The 14,666-nt window shown below is 33.8% G+C and overlaps 1 protein-coding gene and 1 long non-coding RNA gene across 5 annotated transcripts in view; one reads left to right on the top strand and one right to left on the bottom strand.

The window, feature by feature from the left end:
- Positions 1 to 8,247, top strand: part of LOC126973495 (conserved oligomeric Golgi complex subunit 7) — a 47,703-nt gene extending 39,456 nt beyond the window's left edge. For 3 of the 4 annotated variants that reach the window (XM_050820822.1, XM_050820821.1, XM_050820820.1), the window contains 4 exons: positions 1,546 to 1,640; positions 2,421 to 2,504; positions 5,471 to 5,564; positions 7,544 to 8,247. In XM_050820822.1, the coding sequence (XP_050676779.1) occupies positions 1,546 to 1,640; positions 2,421 to 2,504; positions 5,471 to 5,564; positions 7,544 to 7,647 (377 nt within the window). In that variant the 3' untranslated portion in view covers positions 7,648 to 8,247. The remainder of the gene's footprint in view (positions 1 to 1,545; positions 1,641 to 2,420; positions 2,505 to 5,470; positions 5,565 to 7,543) is intronic. The other variant, XM_050820823.1, reaches the window with a different exon arrangement.
- A 1,186-nt stretch (positions 8,248 to 9,433) lies between these two features.
- LOC126973506 (uncharacterized) lies at positions 9,434 to 12,350 on the bottom strand. Its single transcript, XR_007731369.1, has 2 exons — positions 11,843 to 12,350; positions 9,434 to 10,302 (listed from the first exon to the last, which is right to left on the bottom strand). It is a non-coding gene; the product is annotated as an uncharacterized LOC126973506 (long non-coding RNA).
- Between the last annotated feature and the right edge of the window lie 2,316 nt (positions 12,351 to 14,666).

The raw sequence follows: 14,666 nt of genomic DNA, 5'->3' as shown, positions 1-14,666 counted from the left end.
GGAAACAAACATCCATATTCATATGCACATTGAATTTTCACTTAATGTACACAGCACTAATGTTGCACAATACGTCAGCTGTATAGCTACAGATATACTGCTATAAGCATCTCGGTGACGCGAACTCACGAGATTTCACCCGTCAAAAAAGTGTCTAACTATATATATATATATATATATGTTTTCAATTATTTATTATCGCGTTCACCAGTCTTGAGCATATCCGTGACGCGAACCCATAAGATTTTCCTCTACCAAAGAGTGCCCAATGCGGCTAAAGAAGTTTTAACCTCAATAACATTATAGATCAGATCCGAATCTTAAGTTCCGAGCACATTTGATATATATCGCCTTTTCTTCTTTGGCTGAATGCGATAAATCGTAAACACAAAAGCCTGTGTGTATCATTAATGTGTAAGCCTGTGAAGAGGCGCACATATGCAATCCGTCAGTACCTATGCTTAGAAGACTTCTGCTAGAAATAGCGGATCTTCGGCTTGGGGACTGTGGGGCTGAAGTGTGTTAATTATTGTTTTTAGTTTTACATAAAATCTAGAACACATTTAAAAGCATGCTCTGTTCACTTCCAGAGGGAGGCAATCGCCCCTACATATTTAATGTATGTTTCTTATTTATTGTTTCATACAATATTTAGAGTGTATCCAGGAGGTCTACTCGCAAAATCGACAACGATACATTCAGAACGATACGATAATACTCCGAATATATCGCAACTACCCTACTGTAACAAATGTTCGAATTCCTTATCGTTTATCGTAACCATAGACTAATATTTTGATATTTTTACGATGTTAGTGTGAATGAATTATGTGCAAACCTTGAAAAACTAAATATTATCTGTGCTATGTCGCTGTTAAGTGTTAAAAGACAAAACATAGTTTAAACATAAAGGAACATGCCAGACTTTGCCCCCACCAATTAACATCATTTATACAAAATGTACATATACAAAAATTATGTAATGAGTATAATATGACCATTTAAAATTGAACAAATAATACAAAACTTGCGAAAATGTAAAAGAGAAGTAACTCAACGTAATGATTAATAAAACGACTTAAATTACTTTGTAGTAAAAAAAATCCTGTTGAATATGTAATCAATGTTTAAATATTTCGCGTATCTATGTTTATTTATTTAATATACACCAAATGATTCAAAAAATTTACTCCACACTCAAAATTAAAACAATACTAAACTACAACTTGAAACGATAATAGCATCGACAGCCTAGAAGGTGTCGTTGAAATTATCGTAAAAGTGACGTTTGATTATTTGTCAAATTCGAATATTCGTCTCTGACATTTTCAACTAAGAGTAGGGTTACGACCGATAATATCGAAAAATATTTCGTTCGTTCAATCATCGTTTCGACGTTGAATACGATGTAACTAAGAGTAGGAATCGACACGACTAATGCCACGACATATCGAATATCGATTTTAGGAGTAGGCCACTGTTTAGTGATCCCAATAAAAATGTAAACGTTATGTTGTGTGTATGTCTGTCTGTCTGTCCACACAGACAAGATAGCGGCGCTGTCTGCGTGGAGCAACAACGACGCGCTCAGCACCGACCTGCCGGACTTCGCGCTCTCGCCGCAGGAGTACATCACGGAGGTGGGTCGACCCTCGCAGGACACAGCATCTCTCTTTATATCTCTAACTCTCTGACTCTCCTTACATAAAACTTAGCTGAGTGTAAGCTCAGCATAATCTTTGATTTCGTTTTTATAGTTATTTGACAGCGGACATTAGCTAAAGTTAAGACAGCCCAATGCAAGTCATAAATTTTTTATGAACATTTTACGAGACGAGCAGGGGATGCAGCTGATGATAATTTATACGCCCTGCCCATTATAATGCAGTGCCGTTCAGGATTCTTGAAAGACCCAAAAATTTTGAGCGGCACTACAACTGCGCTAGTCACCTTGAGACATAAGATGTTAAATTTCATTTGCCCAGTAATTTCACTAGCTACGGCGCCCTTCACACTGAAACACAGTAATGCATACACATTACTGCTTCACGGCGGAAATAGGCGCCGTTGTGGTACCTACCCATAATCTAGCCGGCATCCTCTTAAGCTTTTCGGCCAACACTTACAACAATGAGATCTTATGTGCGAATAAGAACTCTTTGTTATAGTGCTGATATTTAAAGACAACGAAACCAGCCTAGCGAAACTCTCTAAGAAAAAAGGGATTGTATGGAACGTGCAGTCATTGAATAGTTTGCCCTGTCAGTGTGAGATACAGCTATAGAACGAAATAGAAACATACATGGACGCGAAGGAAAGGGAAACATATCCCATGTTCGTTTGCCGTTGTCATGTGTATGTGTACAAGACTTTACTATTCCATAATATTCGTGTTATATACTTCCTTGTCGTGCTTCCAGATCGGGCAGTACCTCATGACGCTGCCGCAACACCTGGAGATGCACCTCTCAGAGAAGCAGGCGCCCTGGCAGTTCCTGGCTGAGGTGATCACTTCTAATAACTGTCACCTGTCTTTATATCATTAGGATAGTTCATCCAGGGAAGGATATAGTTAACTTTGTGCTTCACCTTTACGGAAGGTGTTTTCGTATTGATGTGTTGGCAACTGGGCCGTAGGTCATTTATTACCTGTATGTATGTCTGAAAATAAAATTTAATAAACGATGTGGGACTCGAACCCGCGACCTCTCGCGTTCCGTGCGAACGCTCTTTCCAACTGAGCCTACCGTTCGAGTGACGTATCGTTAGAAAATCTTGTAGGCTTTGTTCAGTTTTATTTGTGTAGTTAGTCCCAGATGTAGGAGGGTTATCATTTAAAAAAACTTAACAAATTGTTTAGATTGGCAAGAGCGACATCTCAAGTCAATTTCCTAATATGCAAATATTGAGATTGAGCAGGTTATCAACCGTAGATCCTGTAGATGAAGCCACAACCTGATAGTTGAAAATTTTGTTTTCAGTTTTATTTGTGTAATTAATCCCAAAAGTGATCACTTTCAAAAAATACCGTGTGTGTATGTATAATAATGTTGTATAAGACATGGTCATAAGGACACTTTAACTGACTCATACTTGCTATAAACATGTCAGCCTTAATCAATATCCTTTAATTTGCCTTGCTCCTATCGATTGAATTCAAATTGAAATATTTTTATTCAAAGTAGGATTTAAAATCACATATTGAACGTCTAAAACTACCTGAGCGGTAGTAATACTACTTATTTCGAAAATATATGCCTCAGACCTAAGAAGCCGTTCTTCTGAAGAAGACAAGAAACTCTTGTTATTGTTCCTTTAAATTAAAAAAATATATATAATTTAAATAGCCTGAGGGCGGTCGTTCCATTCCCAATCTGTGGTATCATTAAGAAAGTCGTTTATGGTTATACCACATAAACGTCTTTTTAACTGTTGGTTTTAATTTCGTTATACATTTCTTTTAAACATTTTCTGGGATCACGTTAAAGCATATACATCTTAATAAAACACTTTCTAAAGTATAAGTATTAGTTTAGCTAACTCGACGTGACGTTTCGAGCCCTTTCCAGATCACGTTACAACTACACGCGTTTAAAATGTGTAACACTCGCATTAATTAAATAAAATACTAGCATATATATCGCCAAATATAAGCCGAGTAGTAAGCACGACAAGTTTATGTTTGTTCCTCGTGTTAAAATTATGATTGTTGCAATTTCTAGCAAATTAATTAATGTACTTATGAACTTCTACATATCATTATTTAGAATATATTGAGATGTAACAGTTAAATTTAAATTCACAAATAAAATTATAAAACAAAATTTTATGATGCGGGATTCGAACCCACGACCTCTCGCGTTCCGTGCGAGTGCTCTTCCAGCTGAGCTAACCGTTCGAGTGACGTATCGTCATATAATATTGTATGCTTTGTTCAACTCTTAGGTTGTGGCTTCATCTACAGGATCTACTTTACAGTTGATAACCTGCTCAATCCCACTATTTGCGTAAAGGAAATTGACTTGAGATGTCGCTCTTGTAAATCTAAACAATTTGTTGAGTTTTTTTTAAATGATAAGCCTCCTACATCTGGGACTAATTACACAAATAAAACTGAAGTGATAACCCTCACTTCTAGGATTAATGATATAATGAATACGACTGATGCGGGACTCGAACCCACGACGTGCGAATCCCAAGGTCCGTGCGAGTGTCTTCATATTTTTATTGAAAAGAGCTCAAAAAAAGAATGCTGGGAGAGTTTCTTGCGCCGCTTCTTCTCTCTCAGAGCGCCATTTGTTTCCGAAGCGGTAGTAGTATCTAAGTATATTAGAAATGACACCAAAAATTCTAAAGGAATCAATTTTGAGAAAATAAATGCCTTTTCATTATGCCTTTTCGCATCGTTTAAAAAATTATGTTTTCAAATTTTATTTGTACATTAATAATAGAAGTGAGGGTTATCACTTTAAAAATATAGCAAATTGTTTAAATTTTTATTTTTATTTTAACTATACTAGCGGCACGCTATGGTGGCCATTTTGACATATTATAATAGTAATGTGAAAAGTCAATTTATTCTCGAAAATTGACAATTGAAAATAAAGAACAGTAATTTGCTCCTTCAATGTAATTAATAGAGACCGGATTATATGCTACAAAAAATGCCCAAAATATGCATGCAAATATTCAAGTAAAATAACTAAAATATGCACGAAAATCCATAAAAAGGGCCAAAATATGCATAAAATTAAACAGGAAAAAATAAAAATTCATATTTTTATTTCATTTTATAAAGGCTTGTACTGACAATCGTATTTGTGAAAGAAACTATTACAAGATATACCTACTTAGGTAACAATGAAATTTAAGATTTACCTTTAAAAACATGTACTACTAACTAATGTTCTAAATGTTCTGTAGACAAATTGTGTCTACGATCGCTTAATAAATTTTTGTAAGCTGAAAAGGAGCGTTCTACGTCTACTGAGGTTACTGGGCAGAATTTTTTGAGTGCAATGTTTGGGCGTACTATGAAAAGCACCGAACAATGAGCGAGATCGAGCGTAAATATGCATAATTTTTTTTTTAAATATGCAACTACCGTTGAAAATAATAATAATAATATTGACACACTTTTTACACAAATTATCTTGCCCCAAATTAAGCATTGTATAGCCTGTGTTATGGGTTACAAGACAACGATATATTTAATACAATATACTTACTTAAACATCCATGACTCTGAAACAAACATCCATATTCATCATACAAATGATTGCACCTACCGGGATTCGAATCCGGGACCTCTAGCTTAGTAGGTAGGATCGCTAACCACTCGGCTATACAGGTCGTCGTCGTAATCCGGTCTCTAGTAATTAATAATTAATACGAAACTTCATGAGTGGACAAGCGTCAAAACGGCCATCATAGCGTGCTGCTAGTATGACACGTAATGTGATACGGGCAGGTGTGCAGCCACACTTGCGACGCGTACGCACAGCGGATCCTCAAGATTCGCGACATGGACGCTCTGGGCACGCGGCGTTGCCTCACGGACATTGGTGACTATTTTTTTTTATAAATTAAAATATTTTTGAAGCGAAAACTTCTTTCTCTGCGTTGGGCCTTTTTGATAGAGGAAAATCTTATGGGTTCGCGTCACCGACATGCTCATGACTGGTGCACATGATAAGTAAATGATTAAAAAAATAATATTGTTAAAAAATTTTTGGATGGGTGAAATCTCGTGAGTTACTGTGCAATTCAATATTGCTAATCAATGTTCACTTTAAAAAATAAAATAAAAAAAACCGACTCCAAAAATAACAATAATCGTAACTAGAATTAGATTTATTAATTAGATTGTATAAAAATACGTAATTATTTTGACACTTTCTAGTGCATATTATATCTATTGTTTTGGACTAGTGTTTTTGAAGTCGGTTGTTTTCTTTTTGTTAAATTTTATTTTTACATTTTTAGTGAATCTGAACTACACTAACTAATAATTTGTCTAAGTTTGGGTAGATCTACCAAATTTTGCAATACAGCAATGGAATGTTAGAAATTCTGCCACAGATCGCACCCTTACTGTAGGTCGTTAAGGAGTTCCATTGATCATCATCATATTCGCCTACGACAATTATTGGACCATAACGACGTTACGGTAGGTGACTCAAATATCATATAGTTTCGTTGATTTGCTCCTAATAATTGAAGTTTTGGATGATGGAGTCATGAATCCCACAATCAGAACCTAAACAAACTCTCATCGAACTATCTTTGCAGTATATCCTTTCCAATAAAAAAAAGAATCATCGAAATCGTATTCGTAATTTCGTATTTGTCGCGCACATACTTATAGAAAATTTAAGTCGAAAGTTCTGAGCTAAAAAACATACCGACTTTTTGAGAACTTCCTCCTTTTTTGAAGTCGGTTAAAAAATAATCATCAAAATCGGTTCACTCAGTCGAAAGTTCTGAGTTAACAAACATAATAAACATATCGACGAATTGAGAAATTCCTCCTTTTTTGAAGTCGGTTAAAAAGAGCGAATCTATAGTTTTCATTTCTGACTGTGTCCTTTCATCTGTCCCATTCTGACTAACGGGTCTTGTCTGCGGACTTGTCAATAATTGTACCATATTTAATGAAAAAATATTAGTTTTTATTAAATTACTTACGCTTTTTGCATATCAATCTTATATAAATAAAATAACATTACCGATTATAAATCACACCATCTTTTTTTGAGTCGTTGTATTATTTAGGCACTTTTTATAGCACACTTAGGCTTTTTGTATGACACAGAGTTGACACACGACTAAGGAGAAAAGTGTGCTTAGATTGTCTTTAAGCACATTTTTGCCGCTCCGTTATCAGACTGCGAATGATATAACCATACAACCAACGCGGGAAATGTGAAAATTACAGTACCGTTATACCTGTCAGCATATTCTTGCGAAATTAAAACGTTTTCTCACTAACTAGATTGTTGTTACCAAACTGGATACTAACTTATTATTTGAAGACTGATTAATAATATTTCAAGTATAATTATTAAGAAACCAATTTGTTTGAGAAATAACTGAAAATCGGCTTATAGTCCTCTTAAAAATTTGATACTGACATCGAATAAATATTGTATTCGATTGTAGTTTGAAAAACTGTTTGGATTTTATAGAAAAAATAAACATTAATAAAATGAATCACTATTTTTAACCGACTTCAAAAAGGGTAGGTCCCAATTCGATTGGTATTTTTTATGTATTTACACTATTTATGGTGAGATTTATGAACCGATTTACGTGATTCTTCTTTAATTTGACGCGTAATTGTTTTTTGAATTTATGAATATTTTTTTGTTTTTCATATTTACTGATTTTTTAAGCTAAAAAAAACTTCTCAGAGTACCTATGGTATTTTAAGGCTACGAAAGAGCGGATACTCCTGGTACAAACATTCTTTTTATGCTTAAAAGAGGTTCTTGCCACTTATTTAAAAGGAATGATTTCTATAATGTTTTTATATTAATTTCAGTGTATTTGTCAAGCGTGGTAGAAGACTTGGGCACTGCCACCACCCCGGCACTCCGGAACTTGGAGAAGTCCTTGCGAGCCGCCGCCGGCACTCAGCCAGAGTGACTGCCTTGAGTAGGTCCCCACGCTCGTCTTACAGCATCCACCTTATAAGTCACTTGACTTGTTATACCTATAGGTATATATATATATTGGCAATGTAAACATTCCATCAACCAACTGAGATGAGCCAGTGCGGAGTACTGATTGACCATTCATCATCATTATCATGCAACCTAACCCAGGTATCTTGACCTGATCAATCGGTCCATCTTGTGGGGGACCTACCAACACTGCATAATCCGGTATGCGGTTTCATTTGGGAACTTTACCGCCCCAACGGCCATCTGTCCGTCGAGCTATGTTCCCTACCCACTGCCACTTCAGTTTCACAATCATCCGGACTATGTCTCCTACGGATATGACTTAGGTTCTCCTATGGATCTCCTCATTTCTGATTCAATCTGATTGGATTATACAGTCACGTAATAATATGGCTGTAGGCTTCATTACGGAGGAGTTATATTATTATCTTTATCTGAGTTTGTTGTGTAGTATCTGAAAGGACTCAAAAGAATCCATGAATTGTAAAATTGCCACATCACTAGTAAAATGGAGACTAAAATGTAAAAATTTATTTATTAATAATAAATCTATGAGATGTTATTTGTATACTTTTTTATTTATTACAGTTTTAAACTATATATCTGATAATATGGATTTTCGATGCAGTGACGTTTAAATAGTGAAGTAGTAACTAATTAATATTTGTTAGTTTATAAGTTTTGAAGGTAACCCTCAATTTTGTGATTTAATATACAAATTTAATTTAAGTTCCGTCCGAGCGCTCTTACCAACTGAGCCAATCATCCGAATGACGCATTGATCGCAATTTTGTTGTTTTGCTTGACTTGCAAGATCGACATCTCAAGTCAATTTCCTAATATGCGATTATTGGGGTTGAGCAGGTTATCAAGTGTAAAGTAGGTCCTGTAGATGGAGTCACAACCTAATGGTTGAAGAATATTTACGATCGATGCGTCACTCGGACAGTTGGTAAGAGCGCTCAAACAGAATCGGAGACGCGTGTTCGAGTCCCGCATCGTCCATTAATTTATAGTAAAAATTAAATTAGTATAATTTATATGGTGTCCTTGCAATAAATAATTAGGCCCAAGCTTTTTTATTGCAATACTGTATGTAGTGAATCGCTTGCAAGACAGACACATCGAGATACGACCAATATTGTTATTTTCATATTTTTGACTTCATCATATCAGCAGGAAGACGTCCACTGCTGGACAAAGGCCTCCCAAAGATTTCCATGGTCCTGCCCTCATCCAACATATTCCGGCGATCACCAGTTCTGATTTACCAGTGGCTCCTTTGCACCGGATGCCGGCTAGATTATGGGTACCACAACGGCGCCTATTTCTGCCGTGAAGCAATAATGTGTAAGCATTACTGTTTCAGTCTGAAGGGTTGCCGTAGCTAGTTAAATTACTGTGCAAATGAGACTTGACAACTTATGTCTCAAGGTGGCGTACGCAGTTGTAGTGCCGCTCAGAATTTATGAGTTTTTCAAGAATACTGAACGACACTGCATTGTAATGGGCAGGTATCAATTACCATCAGCTGAACCTGAAATCCTGCTCGTCTCGTCCCTTATTTTCATAAAAAAATTTGTACAATTACACTGGTAAAAACTGTCCATAGATGGTTTTACATGAGAAATTTACAGGAGACTGGTATTGGCTGATCTGTCACTTTGTCTGGCTATGGAGATCTGTGTGCTGTATATGTGACGCCTATCAGAAGCATAATAATGATTTCATAAAAAAAACACATGTGCTTAATAGAAATAAAATATATTTGTTTTGTACAATTTGGTATGCTACTCTACTTTGATGTGTATGTTTTTCTTTTTGTCTTTCAATAAAATAATATTTGCTTTGAAAAGTATGATACTGCCCACAAGAATGGTTTACCACTGAACAATACCTCAAGCACAGAGTGGCAACAATTGTGGGCAGGAATCCCTCAAACATAATTTACATACTGGTAAACTGGTAGCTTGCATATTGGCACCTTATGGTCTAACTGTATTTAAGCTATTTAATATAATGAAATATTTATTAAAACTTACAACTACTAAAACTAATTCCGCCAATCAGACGATAAGTATAATGGCATCCTGACATGTTGCAGGAGCAAACAAAACATTTTTTTTTAATTAAAAATAAATTTGTCACTTATTTATTAACCTGTGCCCTTGGTTTGGGCTCTCTGAAATCATATATATTCTTCTTCAGAAAGGTTTGGTACAAGGTCTATTTAAAATCAAATTTTTCAAGTATGTAGGTGATGCCCAAATTAGAATATTATTTAATTTGTTTATTTAATAGAATATAAATCATTCAAGTTTTAAAAGTTGCTAAGTTACACCATTGCTAGCGTTGGTTGTCTCAAAACTTATTTTTTGGTTTGCCAATAAACACAGATTAGTAATCTTAATATAACAGTAATTAAGTATATACACCTAATTCAAATGTAATTTTGCCTTTCACTTAAGAATTAAAACTAACTGCATAATATATTATTAAACAAAACAATAGTCTTTTAATCGTCCCACATCTCCTCCGGATCAGTCTCTGGTTCCAATTGTTTTTGCACCTGCGGTACATTAATTGGACTCATTTCAGTTTTATAGTCACACTGCATCTGTAACCGTGACGGACATGTTGACAAATGGATCATGAATTTATTTCTCGCCATGATATGTGTTGCATTGTAGGGACATTTCATCCAAAGAGGCCTCTTATCTTTGCACTTTACAATATGAGCTTGAATCCTTGATTGGGGAACTCTGTGGGTTATATCATAGGGACAGGACACAAAAGAATCCATTCTGAAATGTAACAAGAATAAATTTTGTTGCAACAAGCAGTATGTAGACAGTCAATTCTTGGAGTATCGCTTAACATGATACAATACCCATTATGCCAAAATTACACTGCAATCAGGCTGAAATAAGCTTTTATATGTTAATATATAAAAGTTGGGAGTTAGGAGCCTTTTATGTGTAATCTCACAGATATTATATTACTTTGGATATGAACTTAAATTATGTTTTTAGAGTAGAAATATTGACTTTTCAGTCTTAATAAAAATATGTTAACAGTGAGTTTATTTGTAGTTCAAATCTATGGTTATAAAATACATGGGATTTGGAGTTGATGTTGAGTTGATATGATCTACTGGTGGCAACTGTAACAAAGAGGCTAACACAAAAGATTCTTTTTTTGTTATCCTACATCAATAAATTAGCAATGCAAGAGCCAGTAATAGAGAATACTTTAAAAAAAACTCATGTACACTATTCTAAAAGGCTCAGCAACATTCCTGTGGTGTTGCAGGAAGGGGGGAATCACTTAACATCAAAGTAACCTATATGCTTGTTTATTTTCCTATTACACTAAAAACTATATTATTAGTAGGAGTGGTATTCTCTATTTAGCAGTATACAAGCTCTGCAATTTGCTATAGACACCTTTGTACCTTGACAGCTAGCTGAATCAAAATGGTTCCTGTTAGGATAAACACAACTTTCTACATACATTAGTCATAGGTATGTCTTATCTTTTATTGGAGTAATGTAAGTGCTAACAATAAAATAAATGAACACTAAGAAATAATACTGTGACACTAAGAAATAATATATGAATAAAGGTTAAAATCAAGTTGGTTTAAGGATTAATTTCTGTAATGGGAGTTTTAATCTCTTAGTAAGTTTCATTTAATATTTAAATTTCTAGACTTTGTCTACTTTGAAGCCAGTGCCTTAATTTCTATTCAAATTTAAAAAGCGAAACTGTTTCCTATTAAATTTTTTTGAAACTGAAAAACCCTTATATTAGAAGTGAGACGTATTTGCAACTTACCTGTTCGCTAGTAAACAAGGTAAGGTAATGGGGAAATTATAGAACTTCTTGAATAGTTGACAATGATTTTGAATACTTTATAAGACTAATAAAATTATAAGTGTCGACTGTACTACAATCAACAAACTTTGTAATAGATATCAACTAAACTTTACAAATTAAGGTATTTGATAATTCTAAGAACTTTTAATATAATATTGTTTGAGTTTGTATTCTTGATATAACGCTATTTATTTTTATTGTGTTGACAGAACAATTGCGTGTATATCTTTATTCTTTGCTTTTAATTTTGAACACCAGTTTACAACTATATTACTTACTTTTTTAATTTTTAGTGCAGTGGGTTGAGCGCTCACAGAAGCCTGGCAAAACTCTCTAGTCTCTTTTTAAAAGCTCAAGAAAGTTAGCCCCCCAGATTTTTTTTTTGTATTTTTTTTTATGACATCGTTAGTTCGCCATTTGTTCTTGATTGTTCTCTATAAACATTTGTTTGTTCTCGATTTATTTATTTTAAAAAAATGCAATTCATTAAAATTGGTTAGGTTAGGTTATGTTAGAACAGTTAAAACAATGCACGACCCGAGCGTAGCGTGCCGCGGCAGCGGCCGGCGAGTGCCAGAACCAAATAGTAGGCGTTTCCCCCCATTAACAGGGGGCGGGTGCTAACTAAAGGGTATGTTTTTAATTAATTTTTAAATAAACAACAAAAGAACAAACAATTATTTAGCGAACAATTAAGAACAAACTACGAACTAACGATATGCGATATTGAAAATTAAAAAATAGAAAAAAATTTTTTTTTTGGGCAGCTAAGTTTGATGAGCCCTCTCTAGGCATCATGAGCTGTCTATTTGAAAACTAGCGCCATCTGGAGACTAGCCCCGAAAATAACTATATATAAGCACGAAATTATAAAATTCATTTTTAATGTTGTGACTCAATTAAATAACTAACTCTACTTTTTAATGTAGTTATTGCAATTTTTATTATAATAAATGTTGAAATTGCGCGTAGAGTTAGTTATTTAATTTTGTCTCAACATAGAACATAGAGGATAGATTTAGTAGTGTAAATATGCAAAATGGAACACGAGACCTACATACATGCGCAAACGCTAGAAGTAGCCGCCATTTTTTATTTTAACCCACCAGTGGGCAGTGACACAAATAAAGAAAAGTTGAAAGGTTCCAAAGCGAGTGACAGCTGACACAGCTTTCATTTTAGGGCCAACTAACAGATGGCACTACAGTCTTCTGAAAACGTCACTAATCACTTGAAGGCGTCTGTCCCACACTTGGTTTGTTAGTGTCATGTGACATGTCATTCATTCAAAATAAAAGTGACTGTTAACAATTTTTGTAACGAATATTCGTTTTCTTATATTTTATTCGTGTATTATTCAGGGTAATGTGCTTAATTATTTATAGAATGAATGCGTAAGACTTTCTAAGCTATACCATGTAATAAAAAATTTATAAAATATGTGGTTTAAAATCTGGCTGGTCAGATGGGAGTAAGAGAATTTTCATGGCTAAATTATTTTTGGATAAAGAAAGGTAAGCACTTATGAACAAATTATAAGCTACTATAGAATGCTTAAAGTGATTAAAAGGGATAGAGTATTGATTTAATTCATCTAGAGTAAAAATGATAATATTATAATCTATCTGTAGTGTTTGACACTTTTTTATCGATTGTCGATATTTTATTTTAAATTATTATTAAATTTATTTTTATTTATTTCACTTTTATAGTATCTATATTTTTGATTAATAAGTTTATTGATTTTCAATTAGTTTATAAGTCTAAAACCCTTTTTATTATATTATATGTGGTTATAATGTGAAAAAAATATTAAAAGCCTATTATTTGGGTTAACTAACTTCTGTTAATATAGATTCTGTTATAATTACAGATTCAAGACCCACGCCTATGACTTTATTGCAACATCTGAACAACGAATACCAAAGACTGTCTAAACCAAAACTACAACGCAAAACAAAACTATTAGTAAAATATTATTTTTCACTTCTCATGCTCTGAAATTGCTTATTTGTGCACGATATAGGGTGCACAAAAGGATCTACTCATAAATGTCTATATTAAGGCAAAGAAAATGAGCCATACAGCCAAACACAATAAAAATTTCAGAGATAGAATTTGTTATTATTTAATATTTACTTTAATTTATTTGCCTCATGTGTTTTTGAGACATAAAAGATATTAAAATACGGAAGGTTATTTAATAAAAAAAAATATATATTACCAAATTAATTCAATAGTAGGCTGTATAGGTCTGGAGCCCAAGCCTACTATCAATGTCGTAAGATTTAAAAAAAGCGGCGGGCAACAGGTCTTGTGTTTTCGTGCGTTTATTAATTTCTTCAAATTTGCTAAAATTTTAAAAATGTCTATGTTATACTACTGTTTTATTTCCTTGCAATCGAAATGAAAAGCAGAGTTTATAACTCGTCCACAAAACCTTTTTATCCTCGACATTGCTAAAAGTTTTGGATGAAAATGGTTCGTTTTGTGCACTCGTTGTAAAATCTACTATGTTAATTGTTATTTCTTTGAGATAGCTAAAACGTATCCCTTAGTTTAAACTAGAAAGGCTTTGCTTAGATACATATTAAAGTTAACAAAAGAGAACCTTAAAATAAGACATTTTTTTTTCTACTTCTGGCAATAGCGTTTACTTTTTGCCAATAACATAAATTAAAAGATTGGGAAACTAAGTTAAAAAAGGATACGAAACACGGGAAAGGATCAGATAAGTAGAAAGAGGATTGAAACGGATATTAAAAATTTAATAAATATACATATATACTTGCTACTTACACAACATTACAAATATTTAAACTTTAATATGATTCTGAAGAATGAAAGATGACAATATTTTATAAAATTTACATGGATACATAATTAGACAGGATATACAGGTAGGAAAAGGAACATTAAGAGATATTAGATCATTCAGGAATGAGGAGCGGTCGTATAGAGAACATGAAAAGAAAATGTGATCTAGATCACATTTATCGGATTCACATTCACACATGTCAGTAGATAAATAAGACATTATTTATATTAATTTATATGTATAAACTAGCTGACCCGGCAAACGTTGTTTTGCCATATAAAGTA

Source organism: Leptidea sinapis, chromosome 29, assembly GCF_905404315.1.
Source record: "Leptidea sinapis chromosome 29, ilLepSina1.1, whole genome shotgun sequence".
Classification (NCBI taxonomy): domain Eukaryota; kingdom Metazoa; phylum Arthropoda; class Insecta; order Lepidoptera; family Pieridae; genus Leptidea; species Leptidea sinapis.
The sequence above is the reverse complement of the archived record's forward strand: the minus strand, read 5'-3'. Positions and strand labels throughout refer to the sequence as shown.